The sequence below is a fragment of the Furipterus horrens genome, unplaced genomic scaffold (genome assembly GCF_987537825.1).
Source record: "Furipterus horrens unplaced genomic scaffold, mFurHor1.1.pri manual_scaffold_8, whole genome shotgun sequence".
NCBI lineage: Eukaryota > Metazoa > Chordata > Mammalia > Chiroptera > Furipteridae > Furipterus > Furipterus horrens.
Window position 1 is genome coordinate 31,013,398 of NW_028327178.1, and position 23,262 is coordinate 31,036,659.

Genomic DNA, 23,262 nt, shown 5'->3' on the forward strand with positions numbered 1-23,262 from the left:
GCATTCTAAATTCTTGACTCTTCTTCTTCTCTACTCACATCCAGGAAAATCTTGATGGGAGCATGCAAATTTCTTATTGGTACTGAGGAAAAATCAACATCTGATTTATCAGTCTGGGTCAAATCAGGAAAGAGAAATGTGAACACACACAGTAACTTGAACCGAGAAAGTTTAATATAAATAATTTTAACTCTAATACATTGGCATAAGAAATAGAGAAATCTAAAGAATATAGGGTTGAGTGCTCACTCTCTATACTAAAATTCGAACACTATAGAGAAGATTAGTATGGCCCTTATGCAAGGATCACATGCAAATTCGTGAAGTGTTTTTTTTTTTTTTTTTTAAAGGAATATAGGGTTGAAATAGAGTTTCCAAAGTAGGGCTCTACCACTACCACCACCACTCAAGATAAGATTCAGACCTTGCTGGAGAGGTCCCAGCTGTGGCTCACTGGATGGCAGAGAAGTTACAGTGGTGCCATGCTGTCAGAAATTACTGGAAATCTGTCCTCTAGGGTCCCAGGGAAAACTATTTGTTCACAAAGAAGTATCTCATGGGAGATATTCTGCTACAGTACCATGCAGAGGGAGGCTGGAGGACGCTAATGTATGCAGGGGGCTGCTGGCCACAGGGCACTGCAGAAGCTGGGGCTGGCCGGTGAGCTACAGGGAACAAAACCCTTTTCCTCCTGCAATTTCTCTCTAGTGTCCTCTACTGGCAAGTCTTAGTATTGTGCCAGCTGGCAAAGGAAAAATATTTAAAGGACCCAGATTCATTTTCACACAAGAAGCAAGAAAGGATTTAAGTTTAGACTTGAGAAAGAATAGATTAAAAACTGACATATTGATACTGACCCATTGTTGACATTATGCCTCTAAAGCCTCCACGATCATATGCCTTGAGCCTTACATCTACGTACAACAGCTTAAGTTCTTATCCCACAGTGCAGGAATCTTTACTGCCCCACACCCCCAAACTAGCCACAGCTAAGCTACTTCTCCATTTTCTCTTATGATCTAAAGTCATAATCCCACTTCTGGTATTGATCTTATATATCACTTAAGACTCTCAGGTATAAATTACAGAGCCAAACTTGAATAAGGGGGTAAATGAATTTTAAGGATTCAGAGATATTGCATGGAACCCACATTCGTAAATTTGGGGGGCAGTTGCAGGTGATAGAAATACAATAGAGATTTCTCCAGCTCACATCATTCCAGTGGGAAACTAAGATAACGCATGTTTGAAACCAGAGGCGCAAAATATATCAGGCTTTAGTTTCTCACTTTTGCATGGCTCTGTTTTGCTTGGGTTGACATTATTCTCAGGCAAACTCTTCTCTTCTGGTGGCCCCCAAATGCTAAATTGCTTGAGATCAAGGTATTCAGTGTGAAAAACAATACCAACAATAAGAACTGCTTTCTCTCCTAGGAGTTTCTTCAAAACCCTTTAAATTAAGTGAAAGCAACCCAGATTGGTGACTCAAATAATTATGAGAATGTACAACGACTGCATCTGGAGAAAAAAAGGAAGCAAACAAAGCTGTGTGCCTTCAACATCAACAGAAGTCTTGAGAAAGACCAGTGGGCAGAAAAAATAGCAACAGGGAGGAGAGTTGTTTAGTCTCTATATTTAAATAATTTATTTTTGAAATCTCAAGGGTTTGCCAGTAAGATAACACTTCTTTCCTAAATTTCACCAACAATTTTAAGTTTCCAAACTAAGTGGCATAGGAATATATATACACCATGGTATTTGGTTTACCCACATACCAATTTTGTTTGTTTGTTTATTGTGGTAAAAATATAACTTAAAAATTACCATTTTAACTTTTTAAGAGTATACCAAAGCAGAACACTAACTTTGCAACATGTCTCTAGAACTTCGCCCTCTTGCAGAACTGAAACTCTATGTCTATGGAAAAACTTAACTCCCTTTTTCTCCCTCTTACTGGCCCCTGGCATCCACCATTTTATTTTCCGTCCTTAGGAATTTGACTACTTTTGTTTTTTTTTTTTTTTTAGTTAGAAAATTATTGTTTTTCTCTTTAAGGTAATTTTAAAATCAGAATGCCTCAAGGGTGAAACTTCTGTACAACACACCCTTGAAATACTGGCAAAGGACAGTATGAGTTTACATGTAAGACTTTGGCCTTCTTGCATACATTATTATGAATGTGTCAAAAGGAAAAAGTGAAATACACTTAGAGATGTATCAAAATATAGTGGAAATAAGAACTAAAGATTTTCTTCATTTTATCTGTTTACTAGGGTTAACTAAGTTTATTTGGCTACCTAGGTTAACTATGTAACACATTACTACATTACATAATCTTGAGCAAATTAAACTCAGCAACTATTATATATAAAGTACAGCATTCTTCCGAATTAGCACCATACCTCTAATATTACTGAATGAAGGCAAATTAATGCTGCTTATCCCTTAAGGGTTATACCACTGGATGGAATCTTTGGTTTAGAACTCTAAGGAAAGAAGTTGCTTGGTAGTTTAGTTCACTTGACACGTGTATCTCTAAAGAGAAGAGATGCATCTCCGGCTTGAAGACTATACATTAAGAACATCTTGTCTATGCTTCCCAAACTACAATTTATTCACTAATTTATTCATCAGGTATTTATTGAGTGCCTGTAGGTGCATAGTACTGCGCTAAGTTCTGGGGAAACAATAATTAGCAAATTTAGACATAGTGCTGCTCTTTTTATTATAATTTTGCTCCCCATGTGGACTTTGCTAGTGAGAAAAGAATATGCAGAGGATCTAATGTGAATAGTCTGATCCATTTGTCAGCCATTCATTTTTCTATTCAACTAACATGTTATTAATAGACTGAATGTTTGTGTTCCTCCAAAGTTCATATGTTGAAACCCTAATCCCCAATATGACGGTATCTGGAGATGGGGCCTGTGTTACCTGTGTAACCAACCACTTCTTTAGCCTGTTGTGATGAGGGGAGTCTGAAGAAGCACATGGTGACATATGCTATGAGGTCAAAGTAATCTGTAATTCTGAGGTTAGAGAACAGCTGCCTGGAGTATAGCCAGGATCCACAGTATACCTTAGCTGAGTGCTGGGATTTGGAGTTTTTTATAACCCCAGCATGACCTAATCTATCTTGACCAATCTCTCCTTATGGGTCACCCTTACTGAGCCTCTTACATGGTTGCTTTGTGGGCAATGATTAGCCTTACTCAAGACCTGTGTGTGGCTTTCTCTGAAACCTGCAGGATTAAAATACCAGGTGATTTTCCAGTAATAAGATAAAAACAAGTTTTTCTTAGCCTCAAGGTCCTCAGGTATACGTGCCCCTCTTTTAATATTTTGTCTTATTTACTTCACTAAAATAGTCTAGGTGACAACAGTAAGCCTTCCCAACTCATCCTGGTCCCCTTTATCTTTCAGGATGTCACTCATCATAGTTCATGTGAACAATACTTGTGTTCTGACCTGTACCTCTTATGAAAAATCTAAAAAGCTTTCCTATGTTTGAGCATACTCTGGAGTACACATGACAGTTACAGCCACCTAAAACTTAGTATGCATCAATATTCAGCAGAGTTGGACATGGAGTTCATCTACATTTTACCTTTTAAATTTCAATGAAGCCCTTTGGAAGCAGAACGAATAACTCCATGGTGATAGGCATTACTTTGGCCTAAATCAGGGTCACTAAACCTCAGCATTGTTGACATTTGGGACATGGTAATTCTTTGTTGTGAGGGGGCTGTCCTGCGCATTGTAGAATGTTGAGCAGTATCTTTGTCCTCTACTCACATCCCTGGCCAATAACAAGCCCAGTTATGACTACAGAAAACGTCTCTTGATATTACCAAATGTCCCCTGAGAGGCCAACATGAAGGTGTATTTTTGTGATAAATATTGCTGAATGATGACAATTTTTAAAGCTTATTTGCTGTGTGCAAAAAAATTACAAGATCAATATTTAAGAATAGACACAATAGATATTTTAATGAAAGCAATGGTCCTGCCATTCTTTATTTCTCACAATACGTATTTACAGAAGGAAAAAAGAACTGTACATTTTGAATTCTGACCATTATACAGATTTCTTTTTGCAGTTGAATAAGAAAAGAATCGATCTCTTAATGACTTTTTAAAACAACTTCAATGCTTAAAGGTACAAATTATATAATGAACATTCAATAACTGGATTAAAATGAAAGACACTTAGCACCCAGTAAAAGTAATGAAGCAACATTGTTGGAGACAGGGTGTCTTAGGAGATCTGATCAGAAACTATCTTTACCATAGATTCACAGATTCACAATCCAACTTTCAACCTATGTTATAAAAACGTGGATGAAAGAATACATGAAAGGACAATCTCTATAGGTTTTTGTAGGGTTAGAAGAATTTAGCTTTTGAAGAATAACATGTGAATCAGATTTCCCTTACAAGGCCTTGAAAAAGATGCATCTTGAGGCACTATTAACAAAGTGAAAATTTTCATTAGTAGTTAATAACTTCAGATATTAGTTTTCATTTTTTTAAACAATGAATTTTAAGTTCTTTTTTTATCATAAGTTAAAGGCACAGTGAAACAATGAATATTTGAATGAATATTTGCACTTGACCATTTTAGAACTCAAAATAATTCCGGCGTCCAGCACCTAATTTTTCCTGTAGGTGACAAAATTATCAAACGAGGAATCTAGGCAAGATGTAGAATTGCTGCACTGAGGTCAACAGTGGTAGGTGACTTAAAGCTTTACTTAAAATATGATATTTAAAGTTCTAAAGTTTTCTCAAGTTTCACAGATTTAAAGATGCCTTTTGTATTGCTCTAAATTAACGAACATTTATTTTCTGGATTGTTAGTACTAACGCTCAGAAATATATTTCTTTTATTTTTCAGGGACTAGATTTTCAGTCTGATGATTACCTCTGAGAAGTTACTCTCCTGCACTTGTCCAACAGGTTTTGCTTTATTGGATAATCCACCCAAATTGGAGGAAGGTTGTGAAACTAAAAGTCTGTTGTTACTTGTTCACAGTTGTGAAATCAGTATCTGAATAGGAGGAAATAAAACCTTCTAACGTCATCAGCTTTACATTTTTCTAATTATCTTGTAGTGGAAGGCAGAATAATAAGTAAGACTTTTAAGAAGTAATGAATAGTTTATTATAGATATTTTGGGCACCATGATTGTGAGTAAAAAACAAAAAGTTTATAAATAATTACAATTTAAAAACTAACTGCAGCCAAATAACATTTTAAACAGTCTTCATAGCTTATTTTCCAGATGGAAACATTATTCTATTTTCTGGACTCATCATTAAAGAATCAGATATAAAAAACAGTCAGAGCTATCAAGGACTGGTGGCAAGCACTAAACATAGTTACTTGAAGAACTAAGACTAAATGGAGGACAGAGGGGGACCAACACATTGTGAAAATGTTAATATAAGTACAACTTTAAAAAAATAGGGGAGAATGGAGAGCAAATAAAAAATGTTTAATTGTTTTGATTAAATATTGGTGGTGGTTGTATTAGTACTGTTATTCTGAGACTGTTGCATGTGTAAGGTAGATAAAGAAATGAGTATCTGTGGATATTCTAATTCTGTCGTGGACTATATCTTGGAAACCAAGATTCTCAGTATAGAAAAATGGAGATACAGTTGAAACAAAAAGGATCAGGTAAAAACCCTGTAATACTCAATTTGATTAATAAGTATCAAAATAAACTCATGAAGCATTTTATCTTTAAAAGACAAAGATATTTCTTATCTTTCTCCCCAAAACAATGGCAAATTTAGTTGCGATGAGCATAACAGCCCCACTTAGTTTTGAAATACCATTTCTCACTGAAAATGACCAGGCTTCTTAGTGAAACGGCCAATTCCAGGTCTGGGGCATGAAACACACAAGTTTAGCCTAGAATATTTTGTCATATGAGACAGCAAGGAAGCTATTAAAGATTGCTAGAGAAGTATAAAAGGACCCAGAAACAACTTGATGGGCACCCAATGGCTAAAGATGGGACAATCTGAGTTTTAATAAGGTAATATTTAAAATGGATTAAAGTCTATGAAATATGTTTGAATTCATTTGTTAGTTCACAATATTTTAAAATAGTGATCACCATAAGATGATAGGAAACAAGTTTGTTATCTTGAAAATTGGAAAATAAAGGGAAAAATTCAAATATTTGTTTTCCCTTTTCTATATGAACATTACCACTGGTTAACAAAATCATAGATGTGGGGAAATATCTCTTTACAAAACTGTTCCAAGTAATAAACAAAAAAGAAATGACAGGAAGATTCTCCAACCCACAATAAATCAATGGATCTACGTAAGCACTGAGTATCAATTTTAACTGATGACACAAAAAGAGAGAAGCAGACATTTACATGCCCTCTGATAAAAGAATACATCATACCCTATAATCTTGCCAAAGTCTGCTCACACCTCCGGATCGCTGTGACAATATCCAGAGACAGAGGAACATGCCAAATTGTGCCATGAGTCTGCAGTCAGTAATACTAGTACAGATTGTGAGAAACTCTGTAAATCATAAGACCAGGTTCTTCAACAGGTAAATTTTAAGAAAAAGAAAGGAGGAACATGTAGATGAAAAAGGAATGTAAAAGATATATCTAATAATGATTTTAAGTGGATTAGATAAAAAAAAATAGTGCGTAGAGATACACATTTGGGTAATAAAATACTAAAGAAATGCAAGAAAGTGATAACTATTGAAATCAACATAGTGGTTACTTTCGTGGGGTTGATGAAGAAGGTTGTGAACTGTGTGACAGGACACACAGAGGCCATCCAAAGTGGGTGGCAGAGTTCTAAAAGAGTGTTTCCCTATCATAATGTAATGAGCTATATGTTTCTGGTTTGGTTTTCAGTATTTATCTTTTATTTTATAATTTTTCTAAAGGGTAAAAGAGAAGTAACATCAAAGCCCTTTGGGCTTTCCACTAAAAATTATGGAAATGAATACTTCTACTGTAACTATCAGCTGATGATTCTTAAGAAATTGCCTACATTATAGAAATATTTCTAAATAATAAACTACAAACATTTGAAAAATATAATATTAAATTCTTATGTGTACAGTTATAAAAAGTAAAAGAATTAAGCATACATTCCTAACATGAAATTAATTTTGTTACATTATGCTATACAATTTGGTTAAATGGACTTTGTTGACATCTAAAATTTTCCTCTCCTACCATACTAGGTTATTCATGTTATTCTATTAGTGATTAGAACATGAGCATTGAGAGAGATTTTATATTTCCGTGAAACATGTTTCACCTTTCATCTTTTTATATAGAACATAGATTAGTTCTCTTGCCCAACCATGATGGTGTTTATTAATACATAGCATTACACACAGTATCATCCAATTGGCAAATAAAGATCCTTCACCCAAAAATCCCAACCTTGTGTTCTCTTTCATATATTAATGGCTAATGGATACTCTTTTTTGTTGTCAAGTATCTAAGAAACCCAGAAATGGGGAACAGATTTAAACCATCAAAATGAAAGCAGTTTTAAAATGCCATATAACAACAAACATGGACAAACATATAACTGTTGTATGATTTTTCCCATCAAACACGACAATTTCCCTCCAACTGTTCAAGCAGCATCTGAACAAATGGTGCAATTGTATGGTTTGCTTTCTTTTCCTTTTAATAACATTATGTGGTGTTTGAGTGATTCACATATTCCAGAAGTGACCGGTCTAATACCCTTCGAATAAGAGCTTCCTCAATTATATTAAAATCCTACAATTAAGAAAAATAATTAGAAACATACAATCACAAACTGAAAGAGAAGGGTCATTGTACTTCCTCATTTTTGCAGGAAACTAAAGCCTTGAGTCTAATGACCTGTCAGAACTTCCACAAAAAACTGTCAGAGAACCTAGGACTTTGGCTTTGGGGCCAGTGCATTTTCTACTTCATTTTACTGCCTACAAATTAACTAGTTATTGTCATAGTAGAATAGTCTTGATTTGAAATTTAAACTTTTTAAAATCTGATCTAATGAGTAGTTTTTGGTCAACATTACAAATACTGGTCAGAGAGCTAGGTCCCACATAAACATGTAATATGGAGTAAAGTTAAGACATTTCCACATGATTCACCAGTGGTACTACTGAATATCTATCTGAAAACTGTTGAAAAAAAACTCTCTTTGCTTTCCTATGGTCAAAATGGCATTCAAAACATTAAGTCAGCACATTCTGTAAACAAAACAAAAACTTTTGTAACCCATCTCCTCTTTCTCAAAACACTAAAAGCTAAAAGAAAGAAAGAAGGAAGGAAGGAAGGAGGAAAGGAAGGAAGGAAAGGAGAGAGGGAGGAAGGGAGGGAGAGAGGGAAGAGAGAGAGAAGAGAAAAGAAGACAAGACAAGAGAAGACAAGACAAGAGAAGAGAAAAGACAAAAACATAAAATTTCTGTTGAAATCCATTCTGAAACATAAAACCATAAAGACAAATAAAATCCAAAGGAGAGCCATAAAGAATAGAAGAGCATAAGCTCTGGGACTCGATGCTGGCTGTTTCTTAGACAATTTATTAACATTTGAGCTTCAGATATTTCATACCTAAATGAGGATAACAACACAGTACTTCTGTGACAGAAGTCACTGCAAGGAATAAAATGAGATAATAATACACACAAAATGCCTACCATAGTACTTGGTAGCTCGGGAAACAAACAAACAAAACAAAAAAATCAAAACAAAGAACACTGTTTCAATCTCACTTCCATATCCAAGAATATGGTTTTGAATGGATGAAAAGTATTCTCATCAAAGTGACTTTACCCTAATGAACCCTGAATTTGTACTCTGAAGGATATTACAAATGAACTGAATGTGCACAGCCAGAACAGGTAATGGAATCGACCTGGCTTTTTTTTTAAACCATTTTTTAAATTGTTATTGTATTACAGTTGTCCCAATTTTTCCTCCTTCGCACTCCTCCGCCCATCCCATCCCCCACTTCCAAAGTCAATTCCCACACTGTTGTCCGTGTCCATGGGTCATTCATACATGTTCTTTGACCAGTCCCTTCCCCTTCTTTCCACCATTATCCCCCTCAACCTGGCTTTTAGACTATCTTATGGAGTTAAAAGAAAGAGGAAGCCCTATGTGCTATGAAAAATGAGAACACACAGACCAGGTTCTGTTGAGGCCTTGTGTAGTTTAGGGGTCAGATGACATTATTTGAGAGATGGAGCAGAGGCTATAAATCCTCTGTGGTAGTTTGTTTCATTCTTCAAGTATTCCTTATATCCCATTTATTCTCCCCCTATCGCTAACTTGCCTAACATCCATGCCCACATTGTGCAAATCACTTTACATGCGTTATCTCATTTAACCTCAAAAGCTTTGGGGAGTAGGTGCTTTTACTCCCTTCACTTAACAAATCAACAAAAAAATGGTCAAAGGTTGAACGGTCTGCCCAAGGTTACATAGTTGTGACAGAACTGTTACTTAAATCCAGGTCAGAGCCTACGTTGTTCCTTGTGTTGAATCTGGATAGTTACAGCACACAGATCAGAAAGCAAAGAGAAAATTTTCAAATGACAGCCTTTAACAATTATTAAATTCTATCTTGAAATAGCATAAAAAACAAAGTCAAGAGAAATTATATGCAAATTAGAATTAGCCATTAACATTTCATGTATTTATATAAAAGTCAACAATAAAATATTGTTTCAGAACATGGCTTTGGTGATTTCCCCCGTAATAGGCTAAAAGGGACTCAGAAGACAATACATTACCATCACATGGCAAACACATGGACCAAAGTACAACAAAGGTTATGTTAACTTTTTGCTTGTTAGTCTCATTTCTGATTATGGGAAATACAGTATAAGTATTAAGACTATTCATACAATGCCTAACTTTTCTTGTATTATGAAAAATCTTAAATACAATGAGATTGGACATGAGTTGTCAGTTACTGATGGGTAGGTGATGGTTGTATGGGGATTTATTATAATATTCTTTCTATCTACTTCTATGTAAGTTTAATATTTTTCATAATAAATTTTTTAAGTTTAAAAAAGTTCAATAAGTGAGTTTTGTGCTCTATAAATTTTAAATGGAAAATAATGCCTATGTGTCTTACTACACTGATAATGTCATATCTCTTAATAGCTATTCAATGTACTATAAACGCAACTGGGTGTAGAGTAAACTGAGTCATTTCATTATTGATGTGATTTCATCTCAGCTATATAACTTTTCAAGTTCATAAAAATTATAACTACATAAGGAGGGAGCAGAGTAGAAACTAAAATAATCTGAAGGTAAACTGGCTCTTTATACAATGGATAATTATATAGATCACAAAGCAAATAATTTTGTCTAAGGTAAATAACTACTTTAATTTTAATACCCAAATTTATAAAACACTACATTTTTATGATTTCTTACTTGATGCTAATACTTAACACTTTGGCTGTATACACAATTTCCTCCCTTATTTTCTCTACTTAGATTAAAAAGGTAAGCTTAACATAGACAGCATAAAGACAATGTAAAAGGAAAAATATGTACTTACTATGAAATCGTCATAAAACAGAGTGTGACTGACTTGCAGATGTCTTATTAAACTGCCATTGAAGCTGTTTGGATTCTCATTAGGTGTTAAACGGCAAAGTGGGCAGAACTGGAAATATACAAGACCAAGAGTTCAAGGAAGAATTTAAAGTAGTCATTAATGTCAGAATTAAATACTGCCACTTATGACAACATAGATGGACCCTGGAATATTATGCTAACCAAAATAAGTCAGTCAGAAAAAGGTAACAACCACGTGACTTCACTCATATGTGGGATATAAAACTGAAACTCATAGACAGAGAAAACAGTATGGTGATTACCAGAGGGAAGTGGGGAGGGAGGTAGTAAAGAATAAAGGGGGTCAAATACATCGTGACAGAAGACGATTTGACTTCAGGTCGCAGGCACGCAATACATTATACAGATCATGTATCATAGAAACCTATACTTGAAACCTATATAATCTTATTAACCAATGTCACTTCAATAAATTTAATGAAAAAATTAACCATTCCATAAAGTGAATTTTAACTTGATGAATCTATAGGCCATACTTCAGTATCATGTTTTAAAATTGCATAAACAGTAAGGCAACATTAAACAAATTGCATTTATTCTTATATGCATTTCTTATAATTGTATAATTGTGTAGCTATTATTTTCATATTTATCAAGTGATTAATTAAACAATATTACAGTTAGTAAATGTACTGTAATGTACTTAATTAAGTTCCTACTTCTTGAAATAAGTTTTTTTGTATGTGGATATTTTATTATTACAAATGACATTATCTATAGTGTTTATCTTTGGGGAAATTACTTTCTTCAGATAAATGACAAGAAATGGAGATTTGTAGTCTAAGGTTATGAACATTTATGGTTCATAATACCTATTGCTTTAAAGTTTTTTATTGCTACTGGCAATATAGATTATAACACACCAACATCAGTTATTATATGTATTTTCCTAATTTAATAGCCATTAATATCTTTTCAACCTATAAAAACAAGAATTATCTCTGTTTTTGCAGGGCCCATGGTAGATTTAAAGTAGTGCATTATGTAACATTATGAAGCTCAGTAATTGTATTAGCTCAGTCCTTGGCACAAATAATAAATTGTTACTATAACTTTTACTTACGCTGATACTTTTAGTACAGCACAGCAAGTACTGAATTCAAGATATGAAGACGCAACTGTTCAAGACCTGAAAAGGGAATCATTAATTTTGCCTAGGAAATCAGAAAAGGAATCAACTGAGTGAGTCTTGAGCAATGAGTCAGTCATGCCAAAGGAGGAACAATACAGGCAGAGGAATCTGTGGTAAAAGCAGGGAAATCCTAAAAGGAAAGAAAAAAGTCTTCTACTTCACACCTGTTCCTATAACAGAGCAACTGGGCCAGCTAAGGATAGGGGAAGAAGAGGACATGTGAAGTTGATACACATAGAGTCAGATGCAAGTCCTTTTTCAACTCTACTTCTTCCTTTCAATTCTGATACAATCACCTTTTCTCCCGAGGAGATTTCTTGGCCACCTTCAAAAATCACTGTTACTAAATTCAGAATGATTTAGTTCACCATCATATCCTTTAGATGTGCTGGGACAGAGAAAAGGTTGAGAATAGCCAATGTAAAGGCTTCTGAGAATCTGTAAAACGTACAAAAATCTGATAGGAACATATGACCTTGGATCATCAATGTACTAGACGTTAGCATCTAATGTGGATACATTAGGACACATTTTCCAAAATCCCTCATGCCAAATACCAAAGACACAGAATGGATGTGATGCTGCTCCATGGATACATGGAGCCAAACCATCCAGTCTCAATCCCAGTCTGAACTGGCCCTTATCAGCTTTCTCAAAATGACACCCCTCCTGTATCCCCTTAAGAATAAGGGCAATAACACTGAGAGAACACAACTGATGGGGAGAGTCAACCTTCCAGTTCCTCAAACCTTGCTTTCCCCCCATTCTTGTACTGTTAGAGGGGATCCCATAAAGAATATCTTTCTCAGTACAGGTCCTTAAAACCCTTGAAACCCTGTGACTGAGGTATATTTTATACCGTAAAAGTTGAAATCTCTTTCTAAAGTGTGTGCATGAGTGATTTGCAAAGAACAGGACAATTGGATGGGAGAATTTTTTTTTTTTTCTGGTACCCTCTTCTTAGGTTCTAAAAGCATAGGTGTCACGCATCATATTTTACTGTTGAGGGATTTCAGTTGCCAAGTATGGTCCTTATATGTCATCTAATAGCAATGACCCTTAATGAGTCATTTTTCTGTCAAGACCTGAGATCTGAGTATGAATTCTCAGGGTACAAGGATAACAGTACAGTCATGATACAAGCATCTCAAGAGCAAAGGATCCAATCCTTTGGAATATCTATGACATGGACCGTCAGCTCTACCTGTAGTTTACATTAACCTCCACAGCAACTCAGCCAATTACAAAACACTTTCCCTGTGATGACAAATGCCATTTGGGGAAATAAATTAAAGACTACTGAATCCAAGAACGGAAGAAAAAAGATATGCACTGAAAATAATCACAGATAAATACATAATCAGAATCAAGGTAGGAGCTCAAAAGCAAATCTAATGAAAAATTTTCTTGCTTGCAAAACATTTATACACATACTCCCTTACTGTCCAGTTAAGTTGCAGATACTACTCAAAAAAATAAATTGCTGTAGAGATAAGTAGTTCAGGGCCCTGGCCATGTAGCTCAGTTGGTTACAGTGCTATCCCGATACACCAAGGTTGTGGGTTCAATCCCTTCAGGGCACATATAAAAACCAACCAATGAAAGCATAAATAACAACAACAACAAATCGATGTTTCTCTTGTGCTCTTTCCCTCTCTCTCTTCCCCTCTCTTTCTAAAATGAATAAATAAAAAATTTAATTGGCACAATTATTAAAACAAACAAACAAACAAACAAAAAGATTAATAGTTCAGGTTACAGACACCACAGTTTATGTTCCAAAGCAACGAAGTCTTGTCCCTTCCATCGAAGAACATAAAAGACTACCAGAACCTTTGAACCTGGGTGAATGGAATTAGACTTTTCTTTAATATCCTATTTCTTTATATCACTATATCCTATTATGTACCAGGATGTCAGCCAAGAGCTGGACGTGGGGTGTTGAACAAAGGAGTTAAGTTCCATGACTTTGTAAACCTAATAATTTAGAGGGAGACAGACATGAAATGAAGATGCAATTACAAACTGTGGTAAATAAGAAAAAAAGAGGAGAGAAAAGAAAAAACCAAACAAAACTAATCTGGATACTGAAGGGGCTTCCTGAGGAAGTAAGATTTAGGATGAGTTCTAAAAGATAAATAAGAGCCAAGCAGTGAAAGAAACAGCACTCTTGCAGGGAGAATAACCAAAAAGTATGGTTCTTGCTAAAATATCTTCCTTTTACCAGACAAAATACCAAATTTCTCTCAAGTGGTCTCTTAATCCAGTCTGAAGCATGCTGTGTAGGTCATTTGCCTCCTTTGAGTCTAAATGCCACTGATAAAATTTTTCAAAAAATTAAACATGGCAGAATATATTTATTGTATGACAAAAAGGAGCTGTTGCCTTTTATGGCTACATATGAGAAAAGTCCAAGTTCCCCAATGTTCTTAGCCTACCACTCCAGCTTTGAGTAACTCAAAAAGAGATTAGTTGCTTATGATTTGATCTCTGAATTATCTAATTATTTCTGGAAGGTAGAATCACCAGTCCAAGTTTCTAACTGCTATGAAACTTCTTATACCATGTTCAATGACGTCACTGATTTTATCTGCAGTCAAAACAAGCAATCCAGTCATACAAAGCAGTAATTCCTTGCTAGCTTCTCCACCAACCCAGAATCAGTTTCAGACGCAGCCCTGCTTTCCCAGCACTTCTACAAGTGTGTTTCAACCATGGGTTCCCACTGGGGATCCCCAACCACATGAACTTCAGCTATGTTCTTGTATCCACCTCCAGCCTTTTCATAACCTCAGCACACATCTTACTCCTCATGGCTCTAGATCCTTCAGAGTGACACGAGTACAGTATCAGGCTTTCACTCAAGGATTAAACACTAACATAGGAAACCTAAAGGTCTTCTGTTCCAGGAACCATCTCTAGATGGCTCCAGTGTATTACAGAACCACAGATCTGAATAATCTGCTCCTGCCTCAAGGCCATAAAACGCCCAGGTCTTGTGGTAAAATTTTACCACTTGACCTCCCCAATTCCTCCTAGCTTGGGTTCCCCAACTGTGAGAATATAAGGCTTCCTCTGAGAAATCTCTATATATTTTATACATAGTTCCAAAGGTGGTAATAACCCACCATTATCCCCTCCACTCTCTTTCATTTATGGGATGAATATCATATGACAAAAGAGTCCTTAGTTTATATGCCTGACTCATTTATCACTACCCTGTGAAAAAGGCATCATTATATTATCATCCCCATTTTGCAAATGATGAAACAGAGGCAGAGAGGTTAATGTGATTTGCCAGAATTTGTACCAAAGCTTTTCTCCTCCAAAGCCTAGGTTTATAACTACTAAATTCCATCAGCAATCTGATCTCATCCCTGGTTTATTTCTGTTATTAGGTGGGCTTTCTTCAATGACCTAATTATGGAAGACTCAGCTTCCATGTACCCCCTTCAGTGGCCAAATTTAGGAGCATGCAGGCTGGATTTCTGCTGGAGCGGGTACATAGTACAAATGTATGTGCTGGTACGTGGCCTGCCCCTGACTGCCATTATGATGAAGCCCACGGTCCAGAGCACCTGGTGGTCCTCCAGCGACAGCAGCACCCTGGACACTACTGGTCAAGGCTCAGGTTATGTCAATAACACCTTCTTTTTTTATCCTCACCTGAGGACATTTTTTTCATTGCCTTTAGAGAGAGAGGAAGGGAGAAAGAGACATATCGAATGGGAGAGAAAAGCCATCGACTGGTTGCCTCCGGAAGCACCAGGACTGGGGATGGTTCACACCCAATTGCGTCCTGACCAGAATCAAACTCACACCCTTTGGTTATGGGAGGACACTCCAACCAACTGAGCTTGAGCCCATACTGGCCAAGGCAATAACACCTTCTTAATAAGGTTGCTAGGAGGAGACAACACACATGCAGAACTCAGTAAATGACAGCCATTTCATGCCACCTAATGTTTTTTTCCAATTTCCTGTAGCTCCCCAAGGGCCTATTATAAAACCCTTAGTCCAGCTCCTACCTCAGAGCAACTCGAGCAGGAAAAGCCATGACAATCTCCCCTGCTCCCCCAACACCGTGTCAAGCTCCTAGTTAGCCATTTCAAGAACCAAAATGCCTAGGCCATTAGAATTAATAATATATACCTTTGACTGTGTTGTGTGGCTTTCTCATGAGTTTGCTTGCAAAGGAGTTCACCATGCAGGCCCTAGAGCCAAACTGTGTTTAAACTGTGGCTCTCCTACCTGCCAGCTGTGTGACCCGTAAGACTTACTGAATCTCTCTAGTTTATCTTTTGTAAAATGGGGATAATAATCACACACCTATCTCACAGGATTGTTGTGAGGACTATCTGTATCTATCTCTGTATCTATTTATCATCTATCTATCTAATATACTTGTGTTTCAATCTCATCCACTTCCTGAAAGGATTTTATGGGGGAAAAAAACAACACCTAAAACCCAAATTAAAAAAAAACAAAAAAGTCATATATATACAGATGACACATATACACGTATTTATGTGTATATATATATCATATGTATGTATACATACATATACACACACATATACATAGAAACATACATATAAAATATAAACCTAAACTAAAATTCAAAAAAATCTTCAAGATATAATTTTGTATCTGTTAAGTGTGGGTAATTTTTAAAAAATGTATAATATCTTGGCTAGGTTAAGGTAAAAGTGGTTTACTCATAAATTGCTGATGTAAAAAAATAAACTGACTCGAACTTTTTGGAATGTATTTTATAAGAATATTTCAAGAGTTATTAAAAAGTCTGCCACTGTTGGTCCCAGAAATATCAATCTAAGAAATGCCTTTCTAGGAAAAAAAATCCAAAAGGCCTGGTACCTTGGTTGGTTGTGTGATTCATGGCAATCTTTCCAGGGAAGGAACGAAGGCTGCTTTCCTGAAAGATGGCTAGAAAGGACCTTAAGGTACAATGGAAAACCTGAAGGACTTGGAAAAGACAGGTGTTTACAGGCAAGGCTGAATGGTAGGTATGTGGCTCAGCTTCTGTGCCCTGAAGGGCAGACTGAAGGTCGCCCTAAGGGTTCCTTGTGTAAGTTCCAGCAAAGCAGAACTAAAGACCATTTGCTGCTCTTGTTGTGTTCATGCAAACAAACAGCATAAATTAAAACTGGACTTAATGTAGTCCCTTTAATGACAAGGAGGGTAATCTTAAGGAGAAAAATCATGATTTAAAGAAAATCACAATGCTCAGTGGTAGACCATAAAGTAGTGCAGCTAACTATATTTAAAGTTTATTTTCATTTAAAGTTTGTTTTCATTTCAAAGTTAAACTAGGTCTGTGACATCATCAAAGATGCTTACTTTACAGGCAGGAAGAATGTCAAATGTCTTGCAACTGGATGTCTTCCCAATAAGACAGTCTTGCAGATTTAGAGACTGGTTTGTGGGTTATGTTCCGTAAATTAACGTGTGCTCTGTTTCCAAAGGGCATAAGCCTATGAGCTCATTACCTGAGTGATTGCCTGTACGTATAGGCCCCACTTAATCCTGCCTGCATTGCTGCCTCCTGAGACTCAATGGTTTGGCTGAGCTAAGTGACTGGGTTGGTGAAGCATGGGGTGGTCTGTGGGCTTCACTTTAAAACTGGTTTCTCATCACCTGGCTGCTGTGACTCAGTGGATTGAGCGTCAACCTGCAAGCCAAGTGTCTCTGGTTTGATTCCCAGTCAGGGCACATAACTAGGTTGCACGTCAGGTCGCCAGTTGGGGGCACGAGTGAGAGGCAACCACACAGTGATATTTCTCTCCCTCTCTTTCTCCTTTCCCCTCTCTCTAAAAATAAAATAAATAAATAAATAAATTATGTTTTTAAAAAAAATTTTAAACTGGTTTCTCTTTTCTATCCTAATGGCTTGAACAGAAAGGGCCCAGAGGTCTGAGAGGGGGAAACCTAAAATATTCCCCTCAGTCCAAACTAAGTGTGGTGGGCAAAAGGGTTTTGGACAAGTGTGACGTGCTTTGCACACCTTCCTCCAAAGAAGTCTTTTTTTCCCCCTAATGTGGGACATTGAAAAATTAATCCCTGCCTTTTGTCTTCTAGTGGTTATGGATTGAATGATGCCTTTTAACCCTGTTGCCAAATCTGTTGCCCCAGAATACAACAAGGATGCCAGACTGTTAAACCAAGCACGCTGTTGTCCAAGGACAGCCATACGACCTGGAGTCTGCACGATCCTTCCCCATGTGGGAAGGCCACCCTCCCCTCCACACCCCCACTCTTATTAGGGATTTCTGCACCCAAGCGTAGGTAGGAATACGACCATGTCCAGCTTAAAGCAGCTAGAGGAGCATGAGACCTTTGCCCATTGTCCTTTATAAGATTATAAAGGGTCTTAAGTCCGAGAGGGAGGAATTGTTATTTTTTATTGTTTTAAAAAAAATTTAAAAATTCAATAAAAGGAGACTTTTAAATGTATAAAAATATAAATTAAAATTCTAAAAATTGGCAATAATTCAGGTGTTCAAAAATAGTAAAATGGCTAAGTAAATGATGATATACCCATTGGCAACCTGCTTCATCTTACAACTAAACAAAAATAAAAATTATAAAAGCCACACTGCAAAGTAGAATTGAAATGCCAGGTTGAAAAGAAAAAAGACAGTATTCACTATGAATCTAGGAAATGAAGAGCAACAGGTATACTTAATGTGCAAGACTATGAAATAAAATAATAAATTGATTAATGAAGATGAATGACTTTCTACTTTTCTTTTTTTGTTTGTCTTATTTTATATGACTTGCTACTTTTCTTTTCTAGTGTATTTTCATGACAACTTATTTGCACTATTAAAAAATATTTTTAACCTAAGACATGATCATGGTTAATACACTAAAGTTAGATCTTAACTGTGCATTTTGGGTTTTCTTAGTTGATCATGTCCATGATTATCTGTAAGACAAAATTTTGTCTAATTTCATAAATGAATGAGTGATTGCACGTTAGTAATTCTTATCAGTTTTAATTCAACACTTTCATATATTGTTAATGTCACAGAATTAGCATAACCTTGACAAATTATCTTTTATAATATATTTATAAACAGAAGCCTTTCAAATAAATTTTCTAATGTGTATTGAGTTTAGATATTACAGTAATATATAAAATAATTACCACAGGTCTCCTTTCTGATCTATGATGAGTAATACAATGATCCAGCAAGCTGTGTTCATCCAATTCCTTCTGACAAAATGGACATACACACCTGGAAATTGCATAGAATACAAATATTACTAAAACTGCTGGCAAATTATATAGTAGTCACTTAACTAGAGGTAAAAAACAGAATTTAGGTAGATCTAGTTTCCAGTCCTTGTTCTTTCTGATTTGATATTTTTTTCTATCCTCATAATGGTCTTGGTGCCTAAATTTTTTCTCATGAGAGATGCAAATGTGTATCCTTATGGGGACTAGGTAGAGAAACAGAGTACACTTGAAGCACTCATTAACTGAGAAATTGAGGATCAGTCCACACACCTGTCCCTGGGTTACTTTTTCTATCACTTTTACATCCTCCCTTTCCTAATTTTGGTTTCGGTGTTATTTGTCCTCCAGCTCTAACATATACAGGGTGGGGCAAAAGTAGGTTTACAGTTGTTTGTAAGGAGAATAATACAATTAATACGTAATAATGCAAGAATAAATTCTGTTTCGCATACTCACAACTGTAAACCTACCTGTATAATTGCAAGTGTCAACTCACATAATTAATATCCAGAGAAGAATGAAAAATGACCTACAACTATCCTGTGAAGTCCTTACACCTAGGAGCATTTGTCCCTTATATCTGTGCTGTCCAATATGGTAGCCATTAGCCATATGTGTCTGTTGTGCATTTGAAATATTGCTAGTGCAAACTGAGATATGTTGAAGTGTAAAATATACACTAATATTCAAAGGCTTAATATTAAAAAATGTAAAATATCTCAAAAATTTGTATATTGACTACATGTTGAAATGACAATATTCTGGCTATATTTGGGTTAAATAAAATGTATCAAAAATTGATTTCACCTGTTTCTTTTTACTCTTTTAGTGTGGCTATTAGAAAAAATTTAATTACATTATGTCTTCTGCATCTATTTCTATTGGACAGTGCCTTGAATTCTTAGGGATAATATGGAGCTTGAAATTTTTTGCTCACTTTCCACTACAAAAGTAACTTCCTACTCCCCAAGAGTTGTACTCTAGACAACGTCTTACTTAAAAATTTTTTTAAAATTTGGATCATGTAGTAAGTTCTATAAAGCAAAGATTTCTACCTTAGATGCAAATACTAATCTATCTTGTAAATATGATTAATCACCAACCCTTCTCGTTTTCTGTTATTTTAATTCTTTATTATTTAATTCTAACTAGCAGAAGAAATTGGGCTTTAAATTAGCTTTCATATATTTTTAAGTTTTCATAAAGCCTATCAACCTTACAATCAAATACACATACTTTCTCAGGCCATTTGTTATCTGTCCTTTCTGTTGTTCCTTGTGTCCAATTTAACAGAACCCATACTCTGCTTAGAACTAAAATACTCATTTAAAATTTATAATGTCATGGTATAAAACTAATCCTATAAAACAGGTATATTTTCAAAGCAATCTCTAGTAAAACAAAAGGAATGGAGCAATGATTTAGATTTCTAGGTTAAAAAGTATAAGCTATATTTTGAATGTATTTTCTTAAAATAAGCAGACCTAATATTTTTCTTCAGGAAAGAAAAAGAAATCACACTCCTACTGAATATCACTATTAGCCAATTGATTTATAAGCAGATGTAATGGCTTCAAAGCCATCAACCTACATGTGAGAACACAAATCATTTATTTAGTAGAGCGGAACTCCCAACTTTGGAATTATTCTGGCTATCAGGAAAATAATGACCCTGATTTCTTTTCTGTTTTTAAAGGAAAAAAACAGTTAATGATCAATATCCTCCATTACACCTCCTAGGCTCCTCCATCCATCTTCCAGTCCCCAAAAGTACAGAATTCAGGATGGCCATACTTTCTTGTTAGAATATATACAGAGATATAACTTCCTACTTTCTAAGGAGAGACTAACAAAATGAGAGAGAGTGAACTGGGGAACTGAGCAGCGGTGGTGGAAAAGTAAAGATGAAAAGCCTCTTCATCATGATCTACTTCAGTACCCTATTAGTCAGAAAACAGAGCTTAGCATAAATGAACAGTTCTGCACTCTGTTTTTGGACCTTCCTTAATACAAACTTTTCTAAGGAAGTTTCCCTAATTTCTCCAGTGTTTGTTTGGTTCCCTCCATGCAATGTTTTTAAAGTGGAGAGAGCAAAATTCTTTCATAATTATTTTTATTAACAAATGATTACCAATAATAGGTGGTATGGTTAAAAGCCTACACATAACTACATGCATATTTTCACAATAAAAATGTTCAATTTTCTAGCCCATTAAATTTTATTTTTGCTTTTCTGTAACATAATATTTAAAAAATTTTCAATTACAGCTTACATTCAATATTATATTGCATTAGGTTCAGCATTCAATTCTTTATAGGCATATCAAATTTAGCACTGAACTATATTTTAATGAAACAAACCTTGTTGCTGTCTCCCCGAGTTCTTGTAGTGGTCCATATTTATCTATGTACTTCTGACAAGTTCTTATGTGTGCCCTCATTTCGCTGAGGCAAACCTATACAAAAGCAAATTCAAAATAAACTCACTGTTGAAAGGGGGCTCAATGAAGTCTTATGTGACTCAGCTTTATTACTTTCATTGTTTCAAAGAAGGTCATAACGTGGGGTCAGCTGACTTTAAAAGGAAGCATTCATGACAACAGTACAATGAAGTTAAGGCATTATCAAGAAAAACACTAATTTTAAATGTTCCCTAATACTTTAAAGACCCAAATGTTGAGTTCTTAAATTTGGTTCTTCTAGAAAGCACATCTTCTTTAAAGTGGAAAGGCATATATTAACTCAAATTTACATTTTGGGGATGATATTGCCTAAATTGATGATGGAAAGAAGGGGGTCAGAAAGAAAAAGGGGAGAGGAAAAAGAGAAAAAGAGGAAGGAAAAGGGAAAAAAGAGAAAAAAAGGAAAACAAAGAGAAATAAGAAGAATAAATGGATGGATTTTAGAAATGTCCAGAGTAAGTAAAAAGAAACTCTGTGCCTCTGGGAAAGATATAAATACCATGATTTTGTAACATATCTAGTAGCATCACATGAATTCACAATACACAGTATACTTAATGGCCCCATTAAGAACACACATGAAAGACAGCTCTTGCAGTCCATTTTTATCAAGGCCAAATAAAGAGCCCTTGTTCCTCCAGATATACATTCAGAGATCCTAACCATGAGGGATCTGTTGCTAAATAACACATATTCTACTCAATGTTTCATTAGAAACTCTGATAAGATCTTGTGCTAAAGGAAGCTTTTACAGCTGTGGTAAGGTGGCCAACGCACTCTGCTTCATTCTGCCCAAGCTACGGAAGTTAAACCTCAAACTTGAAATCTATCACGTCAAGGAAACGGTTATAATTGCTTAACAAAAGACCAAAAATAAAAGCAAACCCTTGCTTTACAAATATCGATCTAAAAGATGTAAAAACTAGGACTGAAACAGAATGTTATACAATCTTTAACACCCAACTTGGCCCATTAACGCTCTCTCATCTCTTCACTACTTATGTTAAGTTTCTTTCTTCCTCTTTGTATTTCTTATCAACAGAGCATTCCTCACATAAATTAGCAATCTGAGGGCAATATACTGACAAAGGAATTCATAAATTCATACAGGGCTACTCTGGAGACAAAATTATATAAGACATTGTAAGAGATGACAGAAGAAGCATAAGCTACTGTATTTGCTGTCAAGGTGCTTCTAATCTAATGGAAGAGAAAGAAGATATGGAGACAAGTGGAGAGGAAACTGTTTGGTACTGGGGACTGGAATATGAAAGCCAGGCCTCATGGAATGGCGTTCTAGCCTGGACTCTCCAGAATAAGTAGAGTATAAAATGGTTCTACAAGGAACAGCAGTATTCCTGGCAAGACAAATAACATAAAATGGAAGAGATGGATACAAGAAATATGCAAAATATTGGGGAATAATCAGAAATGGGGGTGGGGCGCAGAGGCTGAAAAAAGGAAAGGGATGTCCATCCAGGATAATTGAGAGAATGTTCTTGTTTCTGGCAGACAGCAAAGGTGGGATAAACAACTGGATGATAAAATAATATCCCACATTTGATTTTGTCCATGTTAAATTTTATATGATGACAAAAATATCAAGGTAAAAATAAACAATAGTCTACTATGATTAACGTAAAAATCTACTGATTTTGAACATTTCCTGTTTGAGACCATGCTAAAAGCCTTATGTTTTATCATTTACCTTTAAAACCATCCTTTGACACAAACACTGCC

The 23,262-nt window shown here is 35.5% G+C and overlaps 1 protein-coding gene and 1 non-coding gene across 3 annotated transcripts in view; one reads left to right on the top strand and one right to left on the bottom strand.

Moving 5' to 3' along the window:
- Positions 1 to 233: 233 nt before the first annotated feature.
- Positions 234 to 340, top strand: LOC150002683 (U6 spliceosomal RNA). The gene has a single exon (XR_016512828.1). It is a non-coding gene; the product is annotated as a U6 spliceosomal RNA (small nuclear RNA).
- A 6,766-nt stretch (positions 341 to 7,106) lies between these two features.
- RNF125 (ring finger protein 125) overlaps positions 7,107 to 23,262 on the bottom strand; it is a 30,681-nt gene continuing 14,525 nt past the window's right edge. Inside the window, exons 3-6 of one of the 2 annotated variants that reach the window (XM_090285673.1) lie at positions 21,422 to 21,516; positions 18,968 to 19,058; positions 10,585 to 10,692; positions 7,107 to 7,790 (exon numbers count right to left, since the gene is read on the bottom strand). In XM_090285673.1, coding sequence (XP_090141799.1) covers positions 7,704 to 7,790; positions 10,585 to 10,692; positions 18,968 to 19,058; positions 21,422 to 21,516 — 381 coding nt within the window. In that variant the 3' untranslated portion in view covers positions 7,107 to 7,703. Of the gene's footprint in view, positions 7,791 to 8,595; positions 9,551 to 10,584; positions 10,693 to 18,967; positions 19,059 to 21,421; positions 21,517 to 23,262 lie in introns of those variants that run through there. The other variant, XM_090285674.1, reaches the window with a different exon arrangement.